This window comes from Columba livia, chromosome 14 (genome assembly GCF_036013475.1).
Source record: "Columba livia isolate bColLiv1 breed racing homer chromosome 14, bColLiv1.pat.W.v2, whole genome shotgun sequence".
Classification (NCBI taxonomy): domain Eukaryota; kingdom Metazoa; phylum Chordata; class Aves; order Columbiformes; family Columbidae; genus Columba; species Columba livia.
In genome coordinates this window covers 9,304,527-9,331,922 of record NC_088615.1, presented here as the reverse complement: position 1 = coordinate 9,331,922, position 27,396 = coordinate 9,304,527, and the positions used below count along the sequence as shown (strand labels likewise).

The 27,396-nt window shown below is 39.4% G+C and overlaps 1 protein-coding gene across 3 annotated transcripts in view; it reads right to left on the bottom strand.

Moving 5' to 3' along the window:
* The window catches only part of TRPC7 (transient receptor potential cation channel subfamily C member 7), a 76,389-nt gene that overhangs the window by 5,098 nt on the left and 43,895 nt on the right, over positions 1-27,396 (bottom strand). For all 3 annotated transcript variants that reach the window (XM_065029942.1, XM_065029941.1, XM_065029940.1), the window contains exons 4-10: positions 27,012-27,176; positions 21,340-21,556; positions 15,742-15,975; positions 13,765-14,029; positions 7,669-7,864; positions 4,978-5,199; positions 2,103-2,183 (exon numbers count right to left, since the gene is read on the bottom strand). In XM_065029942.1, the coding sequence (XP_064886014.1) occupies positions 2,103-2,183; positions 4,978-5,199; positions 7,669-7,864; positions 13,765-14,029; positions 15,742-15,975; positions 21,340-21,556; positions 27,012-27,176 (1,380 nt within the window). The remainder of the gene's footprint in view (positions 1-2,102; positions 2,184-4,977; positions 5,200-7,668; positions 7,865-13,764; positions 14,030-15,741; positions 15,976-21,339; positions 21,557-27,011; positions 27,177-27,396) is intronic.

Sequence of the window (27,396 nt, the reverse complement as noted above, 5' to 3'; positions counted from 1 at the left end):
TAATTTAGAGGCCATGTTTTCTTTGCACTTCACTATTTATAGCATTTTATTCTCGACTTCATTTATATGTGCCTTTGAAGATGACATTGTTGCAGGCATTAGTACTGCTATTTAATTGACAGGTTTCTTCCCGATGCTGCACATCTGTGGACACTGCAGATGTTGTTTGGCATGAGTGTGGGAGTTCCTGGGGCAGCACTAATGGGAGGAATTTCTTTGCACCTTCATGTTCCTTGTCAAAATGAGATGCAAGTCAGCAGTGATCAGAGGGGACAACCACGCACTGGGGCATCATATCTCACACCTGGTGGACTCAAATGCAAATGTTATCAGTTAGACAGCAGAAGAGTTCAAGAGTGAAGTGAGCAAAGGAATTTGCTCATTTCTCGCCTCTTTGCTATTTTGTCTCTCCAAACAGCAAAGAAATATACTTCTGAGCCTTTAACAGTACAAACTATTGCTTCGGGTTTTTTTCCTGACAAATCCTTTCCTGAGTTTTGTAGATGAACATGTTGTTGATAGTATGACAGTCTGCAGTGATGAAAGTGGGAAAAACCTGTAAGCCTAGCACAACATTCTAGCAATTCTCCCTCTTAAAATCTCAGCTCAAGAGGATTTGATACAGGCATAGTTTTGCCTAGACTAGCTTATTCTCAGATCATGGCAGCTGTGTGACGACTTGTTCCTCCTACTTTTAAAATTATTGCATGTTTAGATTATGCATACTTTTATTATCCCTCAAGAGCACTGTCTGTATCTACATAACGCTTCAAGTACACAGACTGCAGATACATCACTTGAGAAATGCAACTAAAGAAAACAGTTCAGCAAGAAGCTACAGCTTCAAAGGTTTTCCCAGTTGTAGAAGAAACCTTGCTGCCCAGACTATCTAACTCTTTGTTCTTCTTTATCTTTAGATAATGAAAACTGTTACCGTCCTCCTTTTATTATTTGGGGAGTTTCTTCCTACAGCAACAAAAACTTTCTAAGATCATTTGAAGACAAGCCTGGTAAGTGCATTATTAAAGCAAAATAACGAGTAGTTATCATTTTCTATCTATTTTTCACAGCTGTCTTTGGCTTTTTCAACCTTGGAAATAAGGGTATAATTTACATTAGACAATCTCATTTAGAAATAATAGCTACAGGAGGAGAATGAGTCCAGCAGAGGCTGACACATCTTTTCATTACCTGGGGGTTTGAATGGGCAAGAAAATGTCAGAAATGCTGAAATGTCATTTTGAGTGGGACAGAATCATCTCTTCCCTTTGCCTTTGATGGTATCAATCCAATTAACACCAGATGCCAGAGTGAACATATCCCATCTCAAAAGCAGACTTTTAGACACATCTTCTATCCTCACACAGAAATCCGGACTATTTTTAAAACCAGTGGAAATTTATTACTGGTATGCTGTACAGCCTAGTAGTCCATTGTGCTGGATACTTTACCAACACAGGACAGAACCAATTCAAGAATCACCATTGCATCCAACCTAAATTTTACTTTCCTCAACTCTCTTCTATGTTGGCTCCTTCAGAGATATCACTTACAATTAGATTTCTTTTATGTTAAAAAATATGTTAACAGTCCTGTGGGGCACATTTTGCTTATTGTGTGACCCTACTGCATATATTTGCACAATAAATAATACATCTTCTGGCACAAACACTCCAGCTGAGACAGCTGTCTGTGTTGTCATGATGGCGGGGGGATCCCATGCCACTGCTGCAGCCACAGGTATTTTTGAACCACACCACATTGCAGGGTTTGCTCAGTAGGACAAGTCACTGCCAGAGAAAGCACATGCAGATGTTAATGCAAAGGCTGGAGAGATGATGCTGTGTCATGACAAATGAAGCGCTGTCAATGAAACACTGGAGAATTAAAGCTTGAATGATGTTTCTTGTATTATATTAAAAATCCTAGAGTGGAATTAATTAGCATGACAAATGCTAACACCATGAGTGATAGGCTGCGTTTGTCTTGGTGAAGTGTCCCAGGCCAGTCCCATGCCAAACCCCAGCCTGGCAAGTCCCAGGATGGCATCGACTGGAAGAGGCAAACATGACCCCTGGCTCTTGCTTTCGTGCTGTGATTACCTGATATCTTGTGGGCTTGTTATAAGCATTCTTCACAGAAAAATTTTCTGTATTTCGAGTGCTAGAGTGAAAACGAACTTTCTGAAATTATAAAACACCATGATATAGTTAAATCAATGATAGCTTCTCATACCCAGACAGCCCAAACTAAGCAGAGCTTTATAAAAACAGTAGGAAATGGTTTGCTGTATGAACAGAATAAAAGCCAGCACATTTAGACCTAAAAAGTAAACTTCTGAAAGATGGGAAAAGGTAACAAAAACCCCAAATTACTGGAAAAAAATGGATTCTAAATTATCTAGAAAAAATGCTATTCTCACACAAATGTTAGACAAGAAGGTGTTAAATTGATGATTATCAATTTAGAACACAGTTTAAGAAAAGAAGAAAAACAAATAGTTACGTTTAGAGAGAACAAATCAATGTGGTACAAAAACAAATTCTGAAACAATTGATTTTCACTGGTCCTTTTAAAATATCAGTACCATTTTCTACGTTTTTAGCTCAACAAAATATGTACTTTTAAAAAACAGAAGACTATTTTTTTTTTTCTTTTTTTTTTTTTCTTTTTAAATCAGAGGACTTCACATCTCCTATTTATTACTCTAGAAGCTTCCAAGGAGAATTTTCTGGAGACTACACACAATATTTGTAAGAAGTTTCCTTGACTCTGTTATCTACGTCTGAAATGTTGGTCCAAATTCTAACAAAAAAAAATCACTTACTGAAAGGAATTAATTCATATAATAGAACCAGAGAAGCCAATTAATATCATAGACTTCTGCACCTCTATGCAAGTGTATTACAGAGAAGGCCCTGATTAAGGGATTTTCTTCCCTGGCTGGACAAAAGATGCTGAGAAATAGTTGATTTATTTTTTATTATTATTATATTTTTTTTAATCAGGATGCTGATAATGATTGCTTTTAAAGTCTCAAATAATAATGTATTTTTTTAAGTTTCTTTTTTACACATCAGGTGTGCCATGGTCTTACAGAGACAGTTTGAGGATGATCTGTAAGTAAAATCAACAGGTAAGCAAGAAATGATTGATACTCTTAATTGTTTATGTTAAAGCCATGGAAACTATGAATATTGCATGAGTTTCATGGAAAAGGGTAATCCAGACACTTTCACTCATGTGGCTTGGGGAAAGAGTAATCAATAGCAGTGTTAAATGAATTTATAGACTAAAATTCCTCCAAATGCTTGTTTATCTTGGCAATGCTTACTATGTTGGGTAGTTAAATTATTTGATAACATGGAGAAGAGTCCACAGACATACTTCTCCCTTTCATTTAGATGCCAGCAGAGACTGAATGAACATCAGACCTGAGCAGTTCTCTTAAATTCATGGGAGCATGATCTCTTCCAAAGCCATGGGCTTCGCCTGGAGCCAGATGAATCACCATGAGTTGTATTGCTCAGCTGTTTGCTCCTTCAAGGAGAACCAAGACATCCAGACAAAGCCTCGAAGCAGGCTGTGCTTTACAAAGGCAAACTCTGCAAAGCCTACTCCAACCTTCCTTTCCTTCTCCTCGGTCTCTCGTATTACAACTCTTTTCTTTTGCAAGCCTAAAAGTGGGGGTTGGCTGCCCATATCTCAGCTGGAGAGTCGCAGTGTCACCCAGTTCTTCCCTCTCCTGTCCAGCTGTGGTTTTAAAGCCTGGATGGATGTGTCTGAGAGCAGGCTGAGGGAAGAGCACGTGCCCTAGAAAAGCTGGTCAGCCTGCCAAGGAGCCGTACCAGTCTCTCACATGTAGTGACTGTAAGTAGTAAGAGACAACACATTTTAGAGGGCTTTTATTTTCCCCTAGGAATGGGTTCCCGGTGTTGTTCTCTTGTTTCAAAACCAGCCTGAGCTGAGAAAATTAAATAAAGGCCAGGAATCTTTTAAGCAAAGCTGAATCCTTGCATCTTTGACTTCACTGCATTTGTTGACAGAAGCTGAGTAGCTTTGGTTGAGTTCCTGTGAATGTTTTGGGTGTTTTCTTCTCCAAGGTAAAGCAGGTGGATTTGCCACATGAGTGGGATTGTGGTTGTTACAAGTTTATGTCCTAAGAACACTTCATCCCAGTGATGCTCTGCACTGTGTTACAGATAATAATTTCCATAGGCAACATCGTTTTCTCTAATTTCTCTGGCATTTTCCCAAGGGGAGCAAAGTTACTTCTGTTGGAAGGGTTTGGCACTAACCATATTATTGCATTTCTCCTGCTTTGCCATGCAGACGCTCACTGTACTGAGGAAAGTGTGATGCTGTGCAGTCAGTATTTCCAAAGTGAATTTCTATTTCAAATGACCGAAAGGACAGCGGCTGAGGCGGGATGTACCCATTGGTGGCTACACATCACTAGGCAGATGTAAGTAGAGAGGCTGTTAATTATACCTTTAGGTATTCAGGAGGTGTTATTAAGCTCTGCTTAGAAACTTGTTCCCAAACCTGGAGTGGCAGTAAGTGTTGTAATGACAGTAAAATTAATTTGGGAATCACTTAAAGGAAAGCGGACGTTTTGATGAGGCATAAAGGCGTGCTGGGTAGATAAGGAGCCAGACAAGCTGGGATCCTATTTGTGCCTCTGCTTCTTCCCCTGCTCTTTGGCCTTGCTTATTTGGCCTTGGGAAACTCCCTTATAAGATTGCCTGCTTTTATAAAATTGCTTTTGCCCTTCTGTCCAGACAGTGCCTAATATAATGAGGTCTCAGGTCTGGGAGGACCCTCTAGGTGCAATGTAATACAACTAATACACACCAATGAGGCTAAACAAGAGGCTGTCATGTCTCTGATCTACCTGTGTATCATGCAGCACCCTCCAGAAAGTCCTTGGCATGAATCCTTTCTACAAAGAAGTTGAAAAGTGAAGATACAACATACCCGTTGTTTGGAATTCAGCATCCCCATCTCCAGATCATTCTCACAGTTTTTGGCCTTAGATTTGCAGAGTTTTATGAGGCACATTTTTATTCTCAGTATGAGATAATAAAATGATTTAGGGCTTGGCACTAGATTAAAAGGAGCAGGTAAAGTCCTTCCTTCGTCAAAGTAGGATAGCCAGAGCTTGGCTCGTGCAAACTTCCATTCCACATCCGCATCCTCCTTGGGAAGGGAAGAAAGATAAAAATACAACACCCAAATACATAATGAATAGGAAGGAATTTAGCAATGATAAAGACAAATATACAGGTAGGATTTAATTAGAATCAGATTTCTGTTTGCAAAACCAAGACCTCTGCACATAACACGTATTTGTAGGCTTCTCTGTAGTGATCTTAAAATAAGAAAAAATTGAAAAAAGCAATGAATATAATGGAGAATATAAGTCCTCCAAATACTAGACTATTTTATGTTTCCTGGGATGGCAAAGGTGTTGTCTTTCAGTAAAAACCAAGTGCTTGTGTGGGTACACGTACAGAGTAATGGAAAGCAGAATAAATTGTTATGTGCGTGACAACAACAAAGACTGTCTCTGATTAACTGCAATGCTATCTAACTGCCAGCTACCTGTTTGCACTGCATTGGCCAGGAACCCCCCATAGAAGAGGCCAGGTCACTGATTTCTTCTGTCATTAGCTGAATTCCTGTTTGCATTCACTGTCACATATCTCTAGGTCAACACACCTTAACTCTCTTACTATTCACCTCCTGCCACTGATGAGGGTGGAGAGAAATCCACCACTCAGTGCCTGTGAATCTCCTTTCTGAACTATCAAGGTGGGCAAGGATCACTTCCAAGTACAAGGGTAAGGTTAGCACACACTTTATGGATATGCTTAGAATTTTTACAGAAGGATGGTCAGGGCCGTTTATCAGGACCATTTATCAGGCAAAAGCCAGGGTGAACCATAGCTGCTCTGCAGCTGTTTCATAGCAGTTTATATAGAGGCCAGCAGCATCAACAGAAGCGTGGCTCTGCCAACACCCTGTACTCATGTACATCTGTGTTCTGCTGAAATTAATAACCTCTGATTACCCCCTACCTCTGAAACCCAGTCAAAAACTGGCATAACACAACAGAGCTTAATTCTGTTGCAGTTACAGCAACGTGTCTCCGCCAATGGAGCAGCATTCACTTCTGCCATTTGGTCTTCTCATTGGGGTTGTACCTCACAGAAGCCTGGACTTTCTCTTCACTCAGTAGGATGACTGTCTTTAATCTCCCTACTGCTGAGGATTGAAACGAATTAATTAGTATGGGATTTACTAGTTTTTTCCTAGTCCTCAAGTAGAAGGATCTGAGCCAAATTGCTCACACTTGTTTAATTTGCTGATAGTTACAAGTAGTTTTGGAAATTTCTATGCCATCAGGAAGGATGATAAAGCGTTTTTCCAGGAAAATGATCATCACAAAGTTTAAACTAGAAAGTTATTGTAATATAGGCCACCTATTCAAGTATTTTTAGAGGTTTTTCTTTGGAAACTTTCAAGAGCATTTCCACCTCCTACAATAACTAGAAAAGGCAGCATGAGGCTGAGACCCCTTCAGAAGTAAACCTTGTTTCAGTAGAAGAGGATTCAGGAAGATGCTTGATCTTAACTTTTGGGGCAATGACTCTGCCTTCTGCATGCAGGAAAGCTGCTGGGGCAGAGAACACATGTAAGGTCTCTCTGACATTTAGTTACAGCACACACACAATAGAGCTATATTTGCACTACAGTACATGGATTAATCAGACATTACAGTGAGAAAACATTTTTGGTTCTGGCCTTTTGCAGTACCAGGTTCTGAGGGGAGATTAGAACAAATAATTAATACAAACCCACTTACAGAAACTTGACATTTAACAAATCAGAAGAGATGACTCAGCCCTAACGTTATCCAAATATTTGTGGTTTTTTTCTGTTTTTATTTACATTGGAAGAGAGTTGTTTATGTCCAAAACATTAGGAAATCCAGTCTGACAATATTAATAGCAATACTACTGAACAAGGTTGGGTAAATGCTGCAAATGCTTTTTTTGCACAAACCTATTCATAGCCCTTGAGGGCTGTGTTCATATCCTTTAAAAGTTGCTTTTGTGAATGTTCATGCAATCATGTTTTGCAGACCTAGACACTCCTCAAAAAGACATATAGCAAGGTTATATACGTGGTAGTTGGAAAATAAGGAATTTTTGAATATGAATACATGAGTTTCAGACCTAGATTGGCTTGAATGTTTAACCAGTAGAGAACAGGGCAAAAAGCCAGATGAAATATTACTTGGTCTGTTATAAGCAAACAACACAGCTAAGGTAACACACATGAATAAATCATCATAACCAAGACAAGGAGTAAAAATATCACAAACTACTGTCATTAAATATATGTAAAGAAAATTTGATTTACTCACAGATGGTCATTAAAAACAAGGAAGTTGAAGTTGTTCTAGAAATGATTCATTTTAATTATTAACTAAATTGCAATTTGGGGACAGACACAGCCTTAAGTCTTACTCAGTGTAAGATCTGTGTTTCAACAGCACTCATCTTGCATATGGAATAAATTACAGCTTCCTTATTTTTTTAACATTTTCTTTATCAGTGATGATTAAGTACACTGAGTTTGTAATCTAATTTCTTATCTTACCTCAATTTCCTGATAGGAGTTGTTGATCATGGCTATTAGCATATTAAGCAGCACCACCACCATAGTCACATTATATACTCCATAGAGTACATATCCAATATTCTCAATGAATTTGTGATCATACTTCAGCACCACAGATATCACTTCAGATAAGCCAAATATTGACCAGAATAAGGTTTTAAAACTTTCTTCTACCCTAAAAATAAAGCAAACAATCACTTTATAGAGTTGACATCAGGTTAGCCAGGTCAAATGCTAATAATAAAAGTGACAATCCACCAAACTAAACATGGTGCCTTGGCACAGGCTTTGTAAGCCATTATCCATCACCCAGGGATGTGCCCAAACATATTTCCTGATTTGATAAAGAAATATGATTTCTGATTAATACTATAAAGTTACAGTGTCCCCTTATTTGCTCCATTTGTTGTATTATTTGTCACTGGGATTTTGTGTCCCTGGTCAGGATTTCTCCACGGGCAACGTGCAGTTTGAAACTTTTTATGTAGGGCTTTTTATTTGTACTCACTCAGCCTTTTCTCATTCAGAAAGGACTGATAGAGGTTATCAGGGAAAGGGAAGAAGGAACTTAGTTTGATCTTATATGTTGTTTCCAGAGCTGAAGAAAAGCATTACTTTTTACCCAGGAGAAGTAACTGAAAGGTTCTGATTTGTGGCATTAATATAAAAAGAGCACACAGTGCAGATTTAGTCAAGTCCATAGTCTGATTTTTCCTCCCATTCTGTTCTGGGACTGCAAACAAGTCAGACACCCCAGGATTTGCAGCAAAAGTTTGAATTTAAGAGTGGCAGAAGTTGTTGCAGAAAGACTTTTTAATGGAATGATTGAAAATAAAAGGAACCAGAGGACTACAAAAGGTTTGAAAGATAGGAAAAAAGAGGGCACTAAGCCAATGGCAAAGAGAAGTGGGGCTGGAAAGGATGCGACTGGACCGACAGGTCAAAGGGAGAGTCTGATGCAGAGTAGTCAAAGCCATAACAGGCAGAAGTGGAACAGCTGAAGGAAGGAACCAACCAGCCAACCTACCTACCTTTTGGAAGCAATTTGCTTAATTTTTAATTTAAGAGCAATTGTGCCTTCACTGAACAATCCTTAGCACTCTTACAGTTAATTACCTCTCTCTCCCCCTGCCTTCTAAGAAAAAAATGCCGTTTACAAACTATTTTGATGAAATGGTTTTTACAAGGGTGGCATCCTAATCCTGCTAAATCTGTTTATAAAAACAAACTGCAACATATCCTAAGGGAATGATAAGCTTTATATCAACTCCAGTGTCAATAACACCATGCATAAAAGCAAGAGAAACTAATTTCAACCCTTTGAAAGGCTGTTACAGAGGACTGGGCAATTCCTTTCTGCCACAGCAAACTGGTATTTATCTCCCATCATAACTTACGGTAGTCCATATTCCGTTTACAAGTAGTTGTAAGACTGAGGTAAATATTTAGGTATCAGTCTCAGTCAGTATAACTGAATTGACTGGTGAGGATTAACCCTGAGTCATGTGCTTATTCTGTTCAAGGTTGTGCTTTCTAGTTAAAGATCACATATAACACTAAAGGTCTCTGGTTTTGAAACTAACCACCTAAGTCACTTATCAAACTAATACAAACAGTAATCCCCCAGCCTTGATCCCAGCTGCACCCTGCTATTAACCTTCCTTCTTTAATTTGGAAAGGTTCCCTTAGTTTTCCACCCTGCCAGCAGATTTTAATACAACATGTCAACTCTGCTTCTTTTCCACAGCTTAAGCATTAACCTTTGATCTGCAGTGGTGACAGATTCTCCTTAAAAAGTTAATTAAGGACTGCAAGTGGCCCTGACTTCCCCAAGCACTGCAGAGGAGACAGGCGAGGAACAGGGCACTGTGCTCCAGCAAAAATGTCCATAGTCCTTATTCCCAGCCTCAGGTGAGGGACCAGTTGCTGTGCTGGTGGGACTGGGAGGGTGGTATGAGAGATGGACCTGACCTCTAGCACCTCAAAACTGTGCTTAGCAATGCCTCCAGGCAGACACAGGTCTCCTTCTCACAGAGGAAACTTTTAAGGAGACCTACTGGTCTAGATCTACCCTCCAAAAACACTGAACTGTTCTTTCTCTTTCCCATTTCGATTACTGCCAAACTGTACGAGATTTGGCACAGGTCACAGGGAACATCAGTTGTCTTTTCTTTTTTTTTTGAGAACAACTCACTAAAACACAAAACAAAGGTGTTTGCAGCCAAGCTTTCAGAGATTCCAAGATGCTGATGTGTCTCATCATTGCCAGCTAAGCAATTTACCCCCTTCCTGCGAGGTCAGCGGGTGTTTTATCCTTCTCAAAGGCAGACAAATGAAGGAATGAAGAAAGTCAGGAGTCCTGCCTAGACTGACAGCCCCTGGCAGCAGGAGGATCTGGCAGTGGCAGATTGACCAATGCTCCTAGTGGAGATGATTACACTGAGCTCTCTTTCTCCACTGTGGAAAAACTGACTGTTGCAGTGGGAAGAGAGCAGAGAGTTGGTTTGTTTGTTTCAATAGATACAGTCCTGTGAAAGTTAAATGAAGATTTTGCATCAAGGAAGAAAACAGACCAGGGGCAATCATGTCATTGCAGATTTTTCTCGCTTTTGTAAACAGTGTGTTCTTCCTCAAAAAAAGATCATGGCGAGGCTATGATTTCATGTCAGTCTTGTGTCCTCCTCTTTAAGAAAGCTTAAGGCATCCTTTCAGACTGCGTTGTTTCCTTAAATTGATTGGTTGAGGCTTAACACTGCCAAAAAAGCAGTGCAGTCAATATAATCTACAAGAATATCACATTTTGGCAAAGCAAAATGGGAAGAAAAACGCCTTCAAACCTTGAAGCAACACTGGCACTAAACAGTGAGTCACATTTCCCTTTGGGGAGAGGGAGACAGCAAACCTCACGTTGTAGCCTGCAGCCTGATTTGTGATGCGGAAAGCAAGATGAACGCAATCAGTCTTGCCTCCATTTTGATTTTGTTTGCATAGCATGTTCTTAATTACAGGCTGTTTCAAGAGCTGCGTTCTGTACACAGCATACAATAAACAGATAAACATAGCTGAGGTCGGTTGCAGCAGTCCTGAAAATGATCTACTTTTCAGCATTCAAGAACTTAAAAAAAAAAACTTTGAAAGCTACCATGGTTAGCTAAATTATTTCTGTATTTAACAGTGTCATGTGAAGTTCACTGCTTTTTTATTTCATTTGCATCCAGAACATTAAAATGAAAGAAACGACAGAAACTTTGCGTGCTAACTTGCTTCAGAGGCCACTGGGGTGCTACTTGCTTGCTCTGTAGATGGCAACACAAGCAAAATAGAGTGCAGGATTTCAAAAGTATGATAGCAAGGGAAGGTGAAAGGCAAGTTACACCAAACATTCACTCATTATTATCATTACAATTAAGCAAGCAGTTCCCTCCCACTGTTATGTGGACAAATGTACACTCCTTTTTCTGCCTACGTACTATCCCAGGAAGCCATGGTTTTCTTAAACGTGTAATTCAAAGTTATGTCAGTGACTAGGTCTTTGACTGTGAGGTTTCTCACTGGGACTATCCAGTGAGCCCTTTGAACCTGGCCACAACCAAACAGTGCACAAATCCAGTGGGTATTTTTTCTGTCCTGACCAGCCAAATGATCTGTGAGAATCAGGTCCCATAGTCAAATAGTCACAATTCTGAATATAAAATTCGTTTTCTGTAAAATTTGACCCATCCTCATTAGAAGGAAATGCTTTCAGTGAAGTCATTTAAGTCACAGAATGGTTATGAGGACACCAAAGTAGGTGCTATTCTTTGCTCCACTGAATTTTCACAACAGCTCAGTTACTTAGCTCTAATACTTAAATCTTCTTCTTTTCATGAATAAGTTAAGGGCAACAGGAGCCCATCACCTTCAGCAAGGCCCACAGGCAGCACACAAAAACTAAAGAAGGAAACGCTGCTAGAATTGGTAGCTGTCCATCTGCCAATATAACCTTGTCATTAGCTTATTAAAATTGTTTGAAACTGTGTACCTTGGGGTGTCGAGCTTGTTGAATGAGACATCTGAGAAGGGTTTTGGGGATGAATGTTAATCTATTCTCTTTGTTTCATTTGATGAAAGGGCTAATTTTCACAGATCATCATTTGATATTCCTGTGTGTTTAAATAATCAGAAGAAAGTAAGTCTATTTTAAATCTCTTTTGAATTCTTAAAAGGAAAACTTATGCTCGTGGAAAATTTACTTCATAGCAACATGAAGTCTCTGTGGGATAAGTAGTCACCAGGCTGAAGTTTAGGAGAAAGATTTTGACAAGGCTCTCCTCAGTCTAGACATCCCTTTGGCATTTAGGCAATATTTACTCCAGTGAGCATTTAATCAATGCTTGCTCATTATTTCCATCAAAAGATAGTAAATACTGGAAGATCCACTTAGATAATGAGCACTAATGAGAGAGTTACCACATGGCACTGCATCAGAGATTGGAATTTGTCAGTGATATGCTCTAGCTATATGTCTGGGGGATACCATAACTGAGGGTTACTGTGCCACCAGGCAATCAGGAGGGTATTGACTCAACTTCTCATTGTCTTATGCTTCAAGGGCATCTCCTTCTCTTCAAATAAGAAACAACTTACATCTCACACACTCAATTTCTTCTGCCTTGCTACCAAGCACAGATAAATGTAATTGCATCTGGCCTCATAAATCCTTCCATTAAAATACATCCCGAGGTTAGAGGAGAGGTCTAGAAGGCATATTTCCCTCAATTAGAGAAAATAAACATTATGTTACAAGATACATGTCTCACAAGAGGCTGGTGTGGTAAAACCGTCTCCTGTGCATTTGGAAGGAAACAGCTACTCGCAGGACAAAAATGATGCTGAAAAGGTCATTTCTCCTAGAGGAGCTGAGAGCTAAGCCCCCAGCTCACCTCGTGACACATCAAAGAAATGACACATGAAATGCCAGCTGCTCTCTGCTCTGCATCTGGCAAATGCTGTGGGCTCAGACATTACAAGTGTGTCTGCCTGGAAGTCAGATCACAGCAAGGGGAAAACATTCTGCCAGGCTTTCCTTTTCCCTCACAGATGGGTGTATGGGAACAAAAGTCCCCACTGTGTCCCTAAGGTAAGTCGTGGTGATTTTGTGAGACACAAACCTGACTGCCAGGATGCTATGCTGGTGCCACATCGCATTGTAAGGGAAGGGGCTTTCCTGCGGCTACATGGGACATGTCCCTCAGACACAGCAGGGCACTAAGATGTCCCCTCCTATGAAAGCTTCTTCAGGACCCCACTTGTTCCCCACAGGGTTGGGGCTTGGGTTCCTGTGCTCCAAGAGAACCAAGGTGCTACCTCCACAGGGTTGTAGACTTTCCTTTTTCAAAAGTAGTCTCAGTCTGAACCTCTTTCCAGAAGCATTTGCCAACCTCTTTCTTTTCCCAACATCCTTGTCAAGGGGAAGGCAGGACATCCAGCATGGCCACCCTCCATAGGGGCTCTGGTGGGTAAGCCTGACCCAAGCAGAACCACTGATCTGCCTGGTCAGTCACCTAGCATGATGCCCTGTGCAGATTTCACATGGCCTCTACTGAAAAGTTCCTAGCCAGGATTTAAGATACACAGCCAAGATATCCTGGTTTGTTTTGCATCATGACTAGCAGCTGGCTTTGCAGATGTGCACCTTATAATCACAGCTCTGCTTGGGTGGTATCCTAAAACAGACCTCACATAAACAAAATCCTCTTTTCTCTTACATACATTTTGGCTTGCAGTTTTAAGAACAATAATCTTAGGTCTAACCACTCCTCCACTGCTTCTCTTGACTCATTAAACTCAACATCTCACAAAACATTTTCCTGATCTGTCATTTTCATTTCCAGAAATAACCATTTTTACCTTCCTATGCTCAGTCCTTGGGCTGTCTGCCAGGGCTGGAGCCTGTGGTACAAGTTTCCCTGACAAAATCTGGATGTTGCTTCCCCACACAGCTGGAGTGGAAACTATCTGAGCAGAACTTGCAGCAGTGATGAAGCAGAATGGATAGAGCCCTGCAAGAGCAGCCACTTTAGCTTAGGTACTTACGTTGTAAACGCGGGGTTGTATTTTGCACCAAGGTAGTAAGAGTAAAGGTTGAACATTCCAATCATGAAGGCCAGGAACACCATGATGAAGATGACCATGAACTTGAAGATATCCTTCACAGTCCTCCCCAAAGAGATCTGCAGGGGGCCGAAGCTTTCGTTGGCTGGAAGAATGTAAGCAATGCGGGAGAAGCTGAGTACCACAGCTATTGCATACAGTCCTTCTGAAATGATCTGAGGATCCGAGGGAAGCCACTTGTTCCTGGCTAAAACAATACATGTACATTAGGTATTAGTAATGAAAAGTGTTAGATGGAAGTTATGATGATAAATGACCCGTTTTTGAGACTGAATCTTGGATTTGGCCAGGAGTTAAAGGAAAAAGAGTGTTTGGAACAACTCGTCATGGAAGTTGTCAGCATACTGTACGAATAGGGGTGAAAAGAACTAGTTGTATTTTTCACATGGCAAAGATGAGAAAAGAACAAGACACTGGGATTTACCAAAGTCACCCTGCAAATAAATAGCATGGCTTTAAACAAATTTGACATGTTCTGTTTCCTAGTTGAACATCAACTGTGCTGTGCCTTTTCCATCTGAAATCCTCGAGACGAAGAATAAAAACTACAAGGCAGTGGAGTTTGGCTATAGATTTGGATATATGACACCGTGTCAATATTTGGAAAGGAAGCATTAAAGAGACTGAGATCTCTATCCTTACCATTAGACAAGAAAGTTAGGATTTTTTTTGATAAAGCAGATAAAAAAATCAAGTGTATCATATTAATGTTATCTTTAAATTAAGACTAATTATTGCAGTCTAGTCAGTCTAATATTTTTTACTTTAAAAAAGCTTCTTGTTGATATTAGATATGCCTCATTTATCTAATATACTGAAAATTTGAACATTTATATTAATATAGCTTATAAGTGTCAGAGCATCAACTGAGCTTCTTGGTCAAAATATTGTGACTCGAAGCTAAAACATGACATCTTTAAGGACACAGCAGTAAACTTAGATATTATTTGCAGTAATCTCAACCAAAGGAAAAGCAGCAGATGAAGGAATTCACAGGATCTGGTTGTGACATTCTGTTCTGGACCCTTTACCCCTTTGTATCATGAACTCGCTTTAAATGGGTCAGCAGCAAACCAGAGATGAAAACCACAAATTCATCTCAGCAGCCTCTTGCTTGCCTGGGCAGGGATGGGAAGGTCTTCCCATCCCTTTCAGAGGGAACACACCAAACAAGAGGCTGAGCCGGTGTGACCAACTTATGGACCCACCAGTGAGCCTGTGGTTGTGCATCCTGGTGTGGGGTCAGGGCATGTGATCCCCATGGATTTTGCTCAGGGTTACATCTAAAGTTTGAAGAGATATGCAATGAATCCAGTCCCCATACTGGGGTGCAAAACCCTATTAATTTGTGAATATCAAAGAAAAACCATTTCAGCCATCAAAAATAATGTTGTCAAGGCTATGCTACTGCTTGCATTTTGAAATGTTATCATTTAGAAATGACAAATAAAGGTTTTCCTTGTGGAGGAGCAGCAGCTTATGTGTGTAATTGCTGTTTGTATTCCCATTATACAGGTGTTGGATGCAATAGACGTGCAGAACACACCACCAGTTACAAATGCAGCTCATGATCCTATATTCACATAGCTGCATTCACCTGTAATTTAAATTATATTCTGGTCACTGCTAGCTCCTGATTATTTGTTGCTCAAGCTATTTTGTCAGGATGTGATTGACCTGAATGTAGCCTTAGCACAAGATCAGAGACTGAGTGAGCCTCAGATCTTAATTCCTTTCTGACTGTTTAGGAAGATGGCTGGAATGGGTATATCTGAGAAGAATACGTTAGTTTAATTAGAAAAAAACCCTTAATTAATATCACAAAAAGCAAGCTGCTTTCGGCATGCCACACATTAGCTTAGAAGAACAGGAAGCATTAGAAAGCAAAAAGCATCTTACCATAAGTAAAGTAAGCAACTTCAGGGGGAAGGGTGACATTATTGAGGTCATCATCTTGAACGTACTGATCTACGTACTGTTGTGCTTCAGTCGCTTTGAGAAAAGCCATGAACCTGGCGGTGAACGATGCCACGAAGATGGACAGCATCCCAAAGTCCAGCAGGTTCCAGAGATGTAACACATATTCGCGTGGCCCCTCTTCCCAGATCTCCTTACACTCTGACCATATCATGCCTGCAGAAAGGCCAGAGCATGTTTCACCGTCAAACACAGAAGGTGTTTTTATAATCAGATGGACCCTTTCCCTGACCTATAGTAGATTCTAAGACTAAAGCAAATGAATCTTCAACTAAGCTGAATTTCTTGAAGATGTTTCATGTCATCTTAAAAAAATATTAAAAACTTGAAGCTTATGTGTCCTTCAGTGCATAGGAGGTAGAAATTCCAAAATTTCACTACATGAATCAAGGATAAAGTAGATTTCTGGTGATGTCAGAGAAAGCATGGTTCAGAAATACTGAAGCCATTAGAAAATGTTACTGCTGATCTGTTTGGAAAATATATAGATTTCCTCCCTTGTCCTCAAAATCTCTTTGCTAAACTGTGCCACTGAAAATGATATCACCTGCTTTACTTATGTTTTCCTCCTTCCCTAAACCAGTGTGTCGGTCCATTTTGAGAACAGAAGCAGATGTCTGCAAGAGAAAATCTGACCCATGAGTAAATATAGTATGATCAGAGAAAAGGTAAGACAGTTCTGCCCTTACATTAAGTAATAACGAATTTCCACACATTAAGGTCTGATTTACCACTTTGAAAACCCTGAGTTTAGTCTGAATTTAGGATCTTTCTGACAACAGACTTACAGATAAACCTAAATGCCATGCCCATCAAATTCAAATGTTTTTACATCCATGTTCTACTGGGGAGTGCTGGGGAGGACAGGTGAATTCAACAGGCAAACTGGAGTGAAGAGCACAAGTCAGATTCACCAACTTGCTCAACTTTCAATCACAGCAGGGCTCCAGGGCCAAAATCTTGCTTCTGAATAGCTAAAATATTGGAATATTTAACCCACTGATGAATATTTCCTGCTTTACCCAATCCTGTTTCCATAGCAGCAGCAACCTTCACAGTTAATAAAATTGGAGCAGTGTTTGCTGATTTCCTTGTGGCCTCCTACAACCTTGTCCTTTCTGTGACTTCTTCATCCTCTTTGCTGGAAGCTCTCTTGGTGTGACATGTAAATGCATTTGCACAGCTGCTCCAGATATTCCTGAAAGCTCATGGTATCCCAAGAGGTGCAGTCAAAGGCTGGGTTACAGGGAAGGAAACAAGCCAGTGTGAATTTAGCCAGAGGCTGGAGGAATGAGGAGCTGCTGCTGCCAGTCCTTGTGCACTGGGAAGGATTTGATAGAAAAAGGAAAGCTAAGTTATCGATACCACTGGCGACTGAGGCACCGCTGGCCTGTGACCTCCACATCCCTGGAATCTTCAGGAAGGTCCTTGAAGCTGTACCCTGACATAGGTTCTGCCCCATTTAGATCTGACTTGGGAGGGAGCCTGAAGTCTGCTGAGTGCTCAGCACTCCCAGCTTTTCTCCTTGACTTTGGGTGCTTGGCGGAGTAAAAGCAGGAACATCATCCCAAGCCGTCATTCACCATGACTGAGATTTAATAATAAATTGTCTAAGGCAGAAAGTAGAAGAATTAGTTTCTCAGGAACTGTCCCAGAGAGAGGATGAAATATTAAAGAAACATTTCTAGCTAAAAAAAAAGGTATCCCAGAAGTGATAGATAGGAGACATTAGCTGTACGCCTTGTGCGTGTGTGTCATATGAAGGTACTAAAGCACTTCAAGAAATATCACATGCGTGGTAACACTGCCGACCAGAGTACTTGTTCACTGACACCCAGAAATGTCTTTTCTGGTTTAAATATTAACTGTCCTATCCAAATTTATTTCTAATCTTGGTCACTTAATATACCTAAGTCACAGATTAATGAAGTAAGGAGTGTCTAAAACTGAGTAGACTGACTAAAATTAGAATAGCTCTGTGAAAGTATCACACTGTTGGCCTATAATTTACATCATTCTTTGTGCCAACTGTGTGGCAATCATTTTTTATCCATACATATGGAAAAATGTCTATTCAGGACAAGAAGAAAAGTCAGAGTAGTTATTTGGACAGTACTGTTGAGTAATTGTATATACATTGTGAGGGAGTAATTCAAAGCTTCTCCTTAGGTAAAAATCCTGAGAAGAAAAAAAGCAGCTAAATTCAGGGGATGGGACATAAGATGAGGTGTAAGAACAGAAATAAGGGAAGAGAAATAGGCAAAGCAGATTTGCCAGGATGTGACCGCATTTCATTATAGTGTTTCTGAGGCCCCCGACAGGTCTGAGAGAGATTGTTTTCCTGAGTTTGACACACAGAGAGGTGGGACATGAGCAGTTTCTACTCTCAAGCTTCTGCAGGTCTCTTGTGCCTGTTCTCTCACAGCAAGGATCATTAGAAATGTCACCCTGATGGGCATTTCTGGTTTCAGCAGGGGAAGGAGAATCAAACTACAGACACAGCCCATCTGGAAGAAAAATGGAAGTGTGCAAGAAGTGCTGTTCACCACCTGTGCACAAAAAGGAACAGTTTGTCAGATTTTAATATCCACTGGCATGGTACATAAATCATGAGCACCTGATGCCGCAGATCTGCCTTTGAACCTTTCTTGATCCACCAAAGACTGTTGGATTAAGAATGAGGGTTGTGCTCAGATTGCGTCTACCCAGGGCTTAACTGCTACCTCATCTGCTTTTTCAGTGGGGATTTTGTCTTTCTAAATGAAACCTCCTTGCTTCCAGTGCACAATTCTGTCCATATTGCTCATCAGGAGAATCCCAGCCTTCCCCATTTGAAGGCAAGAGGTGGGAAGACCCTGCTGCTGGGAGAGAGGTACCCAAGGCATACAATGAGCCAGAGATGCATGAGCCAAAATCACCACGCCCCACGTGAAAGGGGCAAGTTTTCCTTTCAGAGCATTGCAGTATTTCTCTCTGCTGACAGATTTATCATCTGCAGGCCTTGGATGCTCATTCATAACAAAGAGTCATTCTCCCACCTAAAATGCTAACATTTATCTGGCTGTTCATGGGGTTGTTAAATGGGCTATCAGCTCTACCTGGCTGATACAGAGATGGTCTACAGCCTTTCCAGAGGTGCAGACCAGTGGAGAATAAAGCATCTGATATGGATTCTTGGAGCAGAATGAAGTGCTTGCCTGGATGAAGGTCATTACCTCTGCTTGGTTAACTCCATTACCTGCATGCATTACAAACAGTTGAGAGCAGGAGATGACAAAGGTGTTTTTTTGCACAATTCCAGTCTGAAATTCTCCTGCTAGTAGTTTTCTCATAAAAACATATAAAGGTGGGTCAATTTTCATATCTCCAGCAAGATTAATTGCAGAGAGTGCTATTACAGGTTGTGCTCACTCATTGCTTCACTATGCTATGCTAATGGAGCACATTATCCTCAAATAATGCTATTCTGAATATGCGTCATAATTTTATGGTTGACAGCCAGATAACTCAGACAGCCAATTTTCTCCCCCAAAAAAAGAACTAAGATCAAGGACCTGTAAACTAATTTCTCAAAAATGATGTGCTATGGTTGGAACAAGTAATGTGTCATCAGCATCCATCATTACTGCCATGGTATGAAGGAGAAAGGAGAAAGAACAGAAAGAGAAGGAATGGGTTTACAAGCTGAGAATAAATAGAATAACACTTTTTGATTGTACTACGAATAGAAATGTAGGTAGCACACCTACACTGTTGAGTCTGAAGACAGCAACTGCAGGTATTGCCAAGTAGGATTAAATATAGCTATGTATATTTAGTACACGAGAGCTAGATTTATTATCCTTCAACACACACTTACTGTCTACTTACATTTACCTCTTTGGAGAAGCATGTCTTAGCAACTTTACCTGTGATATTTGTCTATAGCATTTACTTTTATGTAATTATGTTTCTACTTATGTATACATATTTATAATACTTATAAGATTTTTGCACCAAAAGGCTGAGCAGACCACCACCCTTAGTCCCGTTAGAGTCTTTAAAGTTCAGGGTCACATATAGGGCTCAGGAAATTGCCAGTTGCCTGCAGGCCACACGCACCAAACTTTCACCTTAGCATTGCCAAAACATTGTGCGAAGCTTTATGTAGGCAGACAGGTAAAATGGCCAGAGAAGATTGTCAGTGCTGATGTAGGCAGTCATTAGAAAATCTCATTATATTCAGAAGTCTGTATAATGAATCACCTTTCTTCTCCCAGAAAAGTTAAAACCTTCGCTTTAAATGGAGTGTTTTCTTCATCTCTCAGGAACTCACCGGGCAGACAGATACCTACTGCCTATAAGAAAATAATACCTAGTCTAAAATCTAATAATCTTGTCCAACTGCTTTAATATAATTTTAAAAATATATCTTACAGACTTACTCTATCCAGTCTGGCATTTATTCAGTATTTTCTAGCCTAATATCCTGTATGGGATCCTGATTATTAAGAGGACAGGGAACAAAGAAATGGTGGCCAGGAAGTCATCAGATAGAGCAGCCCTGTTCTATTTTCAGGGTGGTTTAATGCCATCCGTTCTTATGGAACAGTGAAATTATTCGCTGCAAGAAAAGAATCAAAATCATGGTGGTGAGTAAAAATAGATACAGAAGAGGTAGACAAAGATTCTGAAGAATTGATAAGCTCCATTTCCCATTAAATCCTTCTGAGCTTGTTGAGATTAGTGGTTCAAGGTAGCTGACCTGACAGGAATAAATTGTGCCTATAAGAAAAATAATACATCTGAATTTGCCTAAAGCTCTTGTACATGTAATATACTTTTCAACTTGAAGTGTTCATCCACATGAATCCCTACTTTATAATTGTTGGATAGCTTCATTCCTTTTAAAAGATTTGATTGCTGTGCTATCCTCTCACCAGTATAAATTCATACTATAAATTTAATAGAATCCAATTTGTATTTATCTAGCAGTTTTCATCACTAGATCTTAGAATGCGTTACAAAAAAGCAAATAACAATATAGTCTTTTGGCATCTGAAGAAACTGAGTTTCAGTGAATTACAATAGGATCTCATGGCAGGATAATAATACAGGTCACCCATATCCCAAGGGACACACTTCTTTCTGTTTACATTAGATGGAGCAATGTCCTCTAGTGAAGCTATAAGTTTCTATGATTATATTTGCTTCTTTAAGATGCAATGATTAAACAGAGGCAAACAAACAAAGTCTATAGCATTCACCATGGAAAGTGGAAAATCAGGAAAGTGAGAATGTGCTAAGCATTATTCCATATTTTCAAAAGCAGTGACAAAGATCAAAGTCTTCTTTGATCCTGTATTAATCAAACTACTTCCATCAACTTCTGATTTGGCTTCATGGTGGGTTTTGTTTGTGCCTCATTTGGGATTTATTGTGTTTGTTTGTTTTTTAATTTGTCTTGTAACGGCCTGTCATACTATTCCTAGTCATGTTGAATTTCCCTGGAGGACTTGTAGACAATTTGTTTTTGCTTACCCAATACCCACTTCATGATCAGCAATTCTGTCCATGAGAACTGAGTTGTTTTGACTCGAAATATTTGTTTTGGATGATCCGTGATGGTCTCGTTGGGGAGATTTTTTACTCCTTCAAACCGATCTGAAGCATTCACTACTAGCAGTCCAAGGAAGATTGTGAAAGAAACTGCATGTGCCACAAACTTCATGAAAGGACTTCGAAGGGTCCGTCCCAACTGCAACAGAACATACATGAGAAGTAAGAATTTTTCCCCTCATTCATCTCCTGGATGTTTTTTTCCTATAAAAGTTTGAACCATTTGCCAAGGTGAAAAGGATTCAGAAAAGAATTCTAGATCATGAAATAAATGGGGCTTGGATTTGTTCAAGTTGTTTTTTGCTATTTACTAGACATTATGCTTTACAGTTCAAATTATGCCCTTTGGATAATTTTCTATGCATGACAGTATCTTATATTTCTCCTTTCTAGCCACATATAATATCTACTTGTTCTGGCCATATGGTAAGTGGAAAATGAAGAGACAGGACATTTATATAAGAGACATGTTTGTGTGTGTATGTGTTTTATGAATGTACTCATGTGTGTCAATATAAATCCTGAAGATGGGCTTACTTCTCTTCCTTACACCATCATTATATATTAGAATATTTTATTAATGTTGCATTCTTGGTTCATTAACGCTGTGTAGGAAACAGCCTGCTTAAAGTTTCTTTAGTAATGCCTTTAATGTGCTTTAGTATGATAGTCTTCTCTCAAAATTACTACAAAAGCTGGAGATTCACTCCCTAGAACACAAGGATTTATTTCAATACATTAAGCCAAGAATCAGAGCAGCAGGTCTCTTCACTAGAGCTAATATTTGTTCCATTCTTCTTGATATCTCTGTTTGTTAATTAGTTAAAATAACACTATTTTCCTTTTACATTTTCTGTGATTTAAGAAAACATTAGTACAGAAAGGTCTCAGAGTAGAAGTATTTTTAGGAGTGCAAGGACCAATGCCACTTGCATTGGATACAGCAGATAGCAATGAAAGAGCATCCCGCATGTGCCCTTCCTGTAATTACAGGTAATTGGTATTTTGGTTTTTTTTGCAGCATGTTACTCACTGATTAACTTACCTTGATGACAAGGTATCCTCAAAATTGTCTTAATATCAACCTACTTGATCATAAAGCTTCATAAGAATTATGAAAAGGGACTGAAAAAGGAAATCTTCTGTTTTCTTGCTTATCTCCAATAGCAGCTTTGTTCAGAGCCCAGGACTCTGGTTATTGCAGGGCAGAAAATATTTTAAAAGCAGGGGTCTTTAGGTCTAACAAAGGAGTGAATCAATCCCAACACTTGGGATGCTGGTTCACTCCTTTGCTGCAAACCTTGGTGTAGTGTTAGTTCTCAACAGCTTTTTATGGCTGGTGTTGGGTAGATTTACATTTTGTAGCAGAACTTATATTTCCAGTACAGAGCTGATGGGGCGATGGAATATGTTTGAACAATATCCCATACAGGAATAATCTCAGATATTTTCCTCATTTGACCTAAGGGAGCTCAAAGAGCAAGAGCAAATTATAACAAAAACTATTGCCATATGGGACCTTAACAACAAAGTTTTAAGAAAGTGCATTTGCAGTCTGTACAAGACTAATTTCTAACCTGAATTCACTAAAAGAGAAAAAGTACTTTTTATTGAACCATGAATTCTCTCCAAATAATTAGACCTTTTCTCCTGTCTACAGAAATTAAAAGAGATCTGAGATTAAAGTAGCACAGCCTTGGTTATCAGAGAAATAATCCCATGCATTACAGAACCAAATAAATTCTGTGGGTAATTTCACTTAACTCTCCACTGATTTAACAAAAATCTGCATTTAGTCAGTGTTACATCAGTATTTTATCCTTTTTATTACTGTGGAAAACCTTCTTGAGCTGATACTTTTCATATCTTCTCAGAAATTTGATTTTTAGCTAAGAGCTACAGGAGGTGAAAGTGTTGACAAGAACATTCTGTAAAAATTAAATAAAGCCTCAGTTCCTCCAATCACCCTAATGCTTTATGAAAATAAGATATATTTTTTCAAGCAACATGGTACAGTTAAACTCAACATGTGTAACTACTTGGATGTATCAATTTCTCAATTACTTTTTCAAATCAAAATATTGTGTTTCATCAAACCAGGATTACAGGGAAGTGCCTGACTGTCCCTGTTAAAACAGAAACCTTGATAGAGTGTGAACACAAAGGTTTATTCTTAAGACAATAGCTCATTTCATGACTTAGTATCTTATCTGTATTATAGGAACTTAATGAAGCATACAGACATGTCAAAAGGAAAATATATAAAATGTGATAGTGAAAGTTTCTAAATGCAGATTAATCTCAACTGTAAGAGATAGGAACAAATGAATTTAGAAATATAAACTACTATTTTCAGTACAATGCTCACGGTAGAAAGCATGAAAAATATTGTTGTAGAAATTGTATGTAGCTTTAATAGGAAGGAATATACCCAGAGTAAAAAGGTACAGGTGCAGCTTTAGGTGGATTGAACCATCAAAGTTCCAGTGCTTAAATGATGCCGGCTCTGTCCCAGTGGGAGCTATGGTCCATAAATCCCCAGCATGGCTACACGAAAGCCAGAGAACAACCCAGGTGATGAGAGCTGGGTATAAATGATCTCTGTTAGTGATGCAGCATTTGAATGTGCACTTCAGCCTCCCAGAGAAGAAAGAAATTACTTTTAGGAGTTCTGCAGACAGTCCAAACAGTCCTGCTTGCTCCTGTCATTATATTTTTGGGCAGCAGACTATGCAGTTCTTCCATTCTATCTCGTATCTTCTCTTTTGATCACTGACAAAATAATTTTGGGCACCAATATTTCATTTCAGACTCACAGCCTCCATGAGATGGATGAGTCAACAGAGATATTTCAGAATAGGATGGACTTACACTCCATGGGTCTTATCGACAGTTTGTGCATCAAGAGGTGAATGAACGACTGACACTAAAACTGCGTTTAATAAAGATGGCTCTGTGCAACTGATTAAGCATTCAGTTGTAAACACTAGTTATAATATTTACTAAATTTTCAATGATGGTATTTGGTATGGTACATTCTAACCCCACAGAGCTTGATTGTTAGGAAACAAAGGCTAAATGATGGAATTATTTTGAGATATGAATTACTCTATTACCCTTTGTGAAACTGCAAAATTTGACCAACACATCTTAAGAATGTGATACATAATACTATTGGCCAGAACAACTCCTATAAGCAGTATTCCACATTACAGAGATTTCCTTAATTTTTCCCACTGTCTTTGCCCAGAAATGAGTCCCCAATTCATGCCTGGACACCCGTGTGTCTTTTAGGTAAGGCCTGATTTGATTTAAGTTAAATATCTTAGCTGATTATTACTACAGTAAAATTACTTCATTAGCCAGTTGTGTAGCATCAAGATTGTTTCTGTGACTTAAACCCAAACAAAACACTTGTAAAATTGACCAGAACAAACCCGGGCTGCTCAGAGCATCACACACAAGTCTTCTGTTAACATCACCATCCTGCTGCCTGTGTAAAATTGTCTGCAGTAACACTATGAGAGGATACATGCATCAGCCCTCAGCCCTTGAACCTAATAATGATGATTTTGGGTGAGGTACCAATTTATGGAGGAAAAATGCATTCATGATTCAGTTATTTCTGTCACAGGCCCCAATCAAAAATCAAGACTACATTGTTCTGATCAATGCAAACTCATGCATTAAAAGACAATTCCTGTCTGAAATAACTTTCCATTTGACTTTGTGATAGAAGGTTATATGTGGTTTTTCACAGACTAAAGTGGGATGGAAAGAAAGGGACACTGAAAAATGAGAATGCATGAAAGCTTTAGGGTAATGAAATCACAGTCCATGAAAAGCCAAGTCGCCTTCCCTCATTTTTTTTAATTAAATTAAAACCAAATAATTTTCTCAATAATTTCTAATTTCTGCTTTAAAACAGCTTTATTTTGATTTTTTTTGTCTCAGTTTTCTTCCCCTTTATTTTGGGGCTTCTCAGTTAGTTTCTCCACTTATTTCTCATCTAATTGTTCTCCCCACCTAGGGCTATATTCAAATGCAACCTCTGTAAATCTGAGAATACCCCACAAATATTGCTGTTTGCTGATGTGCCAACTCCCCATACATTCAACAGAGGTCAAGGAAGTTAAACAGCTTCATAAATTCCTGCTAGGCTGCAGTCTGACATAACACAGTCAATGTGGTAATTCCACACACGAATTCCCACTATGACCTAAGCAAAACCACCTGCAACACAGCCCAGTTTTCACATGGACTCCTCTGTGTGGAACTCCAGAGTCCTGTCCAGGATTCATAAAAGCTCTGGGTTTTTGTGTTGATGTGAACCTTGAGAAAATGAAGTTACATTCTCAATTGCTCCAAGAGAAAGTACTTTTCTCAAAGGTATTTTGGAGAACATCAAGCATTAAACATGTTTTATTATCTCAGATGATCTGGAAGACTGTTTTCAAATGGTTTGTCTGATTGCACTAACATAAATATTTTCAAATTATAGTCTTTCCTTAATACCCATCCATGGATCTATAATTTCCTGGACTTGACAAATTTAGAAAGGATTCCTCACTGGCTTTTAAAGGAAGCGGGAGAAGATGCTTTCAAGACTGAATATGTTACCAGTGCCAGGGGTCATTTTTATCAAATTTAAGTACCTCTAAGAAGCCTCTTGCTGAAGATCTCTACCATGTAATGGATGATGTTGCTGGCTATTGCTGAATGTGAAATGATCTCCTCCCCTGCCACCCTTTTCTTCTGTGGCAAGAGTAGTGAAAAAGCTATTTATCACTCAGCCACACACCTATTTATTTCCCCTTGATTGAGCAGACTCTTTCAGGATGGAAACCTCACTATAGATTTCATACCACAGAGGATTCAAGCATTTACCTAAGCTAATGGTTGGCTCTGGTCCTTTGACCTCTAGGTCTCGTAAAAACTCTCCTGCTCTATCTGAGGCTGTGAGACACAACACAGCCGTATTCAGGTACATGGCCTTTTTCCAAGTTTCATAATCTTTTCCCTCAAAACCATAAAGATTGTATGATTAAGTCTAGTCTTCTCTGCAGCACTAAGCTGGGGTTTGCCAGAGTTTCAGGCACATGTGCAATAATAATGCTCCACTGACTAAAAATACAAGATCAAAAAGAAGAAGGAAAAGGAAGAAAGGAGCCCTGAAGAAGGGAGAGACCTGCAACAAAATCTACCTAAAATGAATGAGAGTTTAAACATCAGAGTTAACTAAAAGTTAACTAAAGTTAACTAATAACTTTGGCTATTTCCCATTTTGCTCATCCTTCTTTCTTCACCCCACTCCCATGTTGTTATTTCCAATCCATTTCCTGTTCCTATTATTTTCTTGTCACCCACTGTCTCACCCTCTTCTGCCTCCCTTCCTTTTTTGCTTGTAAAGATGAATCTCAAATCATGCCTAGTAACTCCGTTTGTGTATATCAAGCAACACCTCAAGCTTGCTATCCTCTGGGGCAATCTTAGAGGAAAGCATGAATCACTTCTCAACAACATTACAGAAAAGCCTGTGACTTCATTCCAGGCCTTGGATAAAAATGACCATAAAAAACTTCATGAGTTTGTACCTTGCTGCAGGGAGCGATCCAGTAGGCTATGGCAAGGAAGGGCAGGCCAATAGAGACCCCGAAGACAGCCAAGAACTTCACAGCTATAGATTGCTGCCGTAAGCCTGAGAGGTTTTCATACCACATGGTGAGCAATTGCTGCTGGCAGTTGGGGTGAGCAACAAACTGAAAGAGAAAAAGAAATAGAAGTATCAGTAGCATTTTCTGATGAGGATGAGATTTCAGTGAATAACCTGTTGAATTTGCCAGTGAAACAAGACAGAGCTCGTCTTTGTTGTCCAACGTAGCTTATGGTGTCACAAACAGAAAACTACAACCTAGTCACCTCAAATCCCCAGGTACTGGCAGAATGTGTTCTGCTTCTCATCTTCTCTAGAAAGAAGTT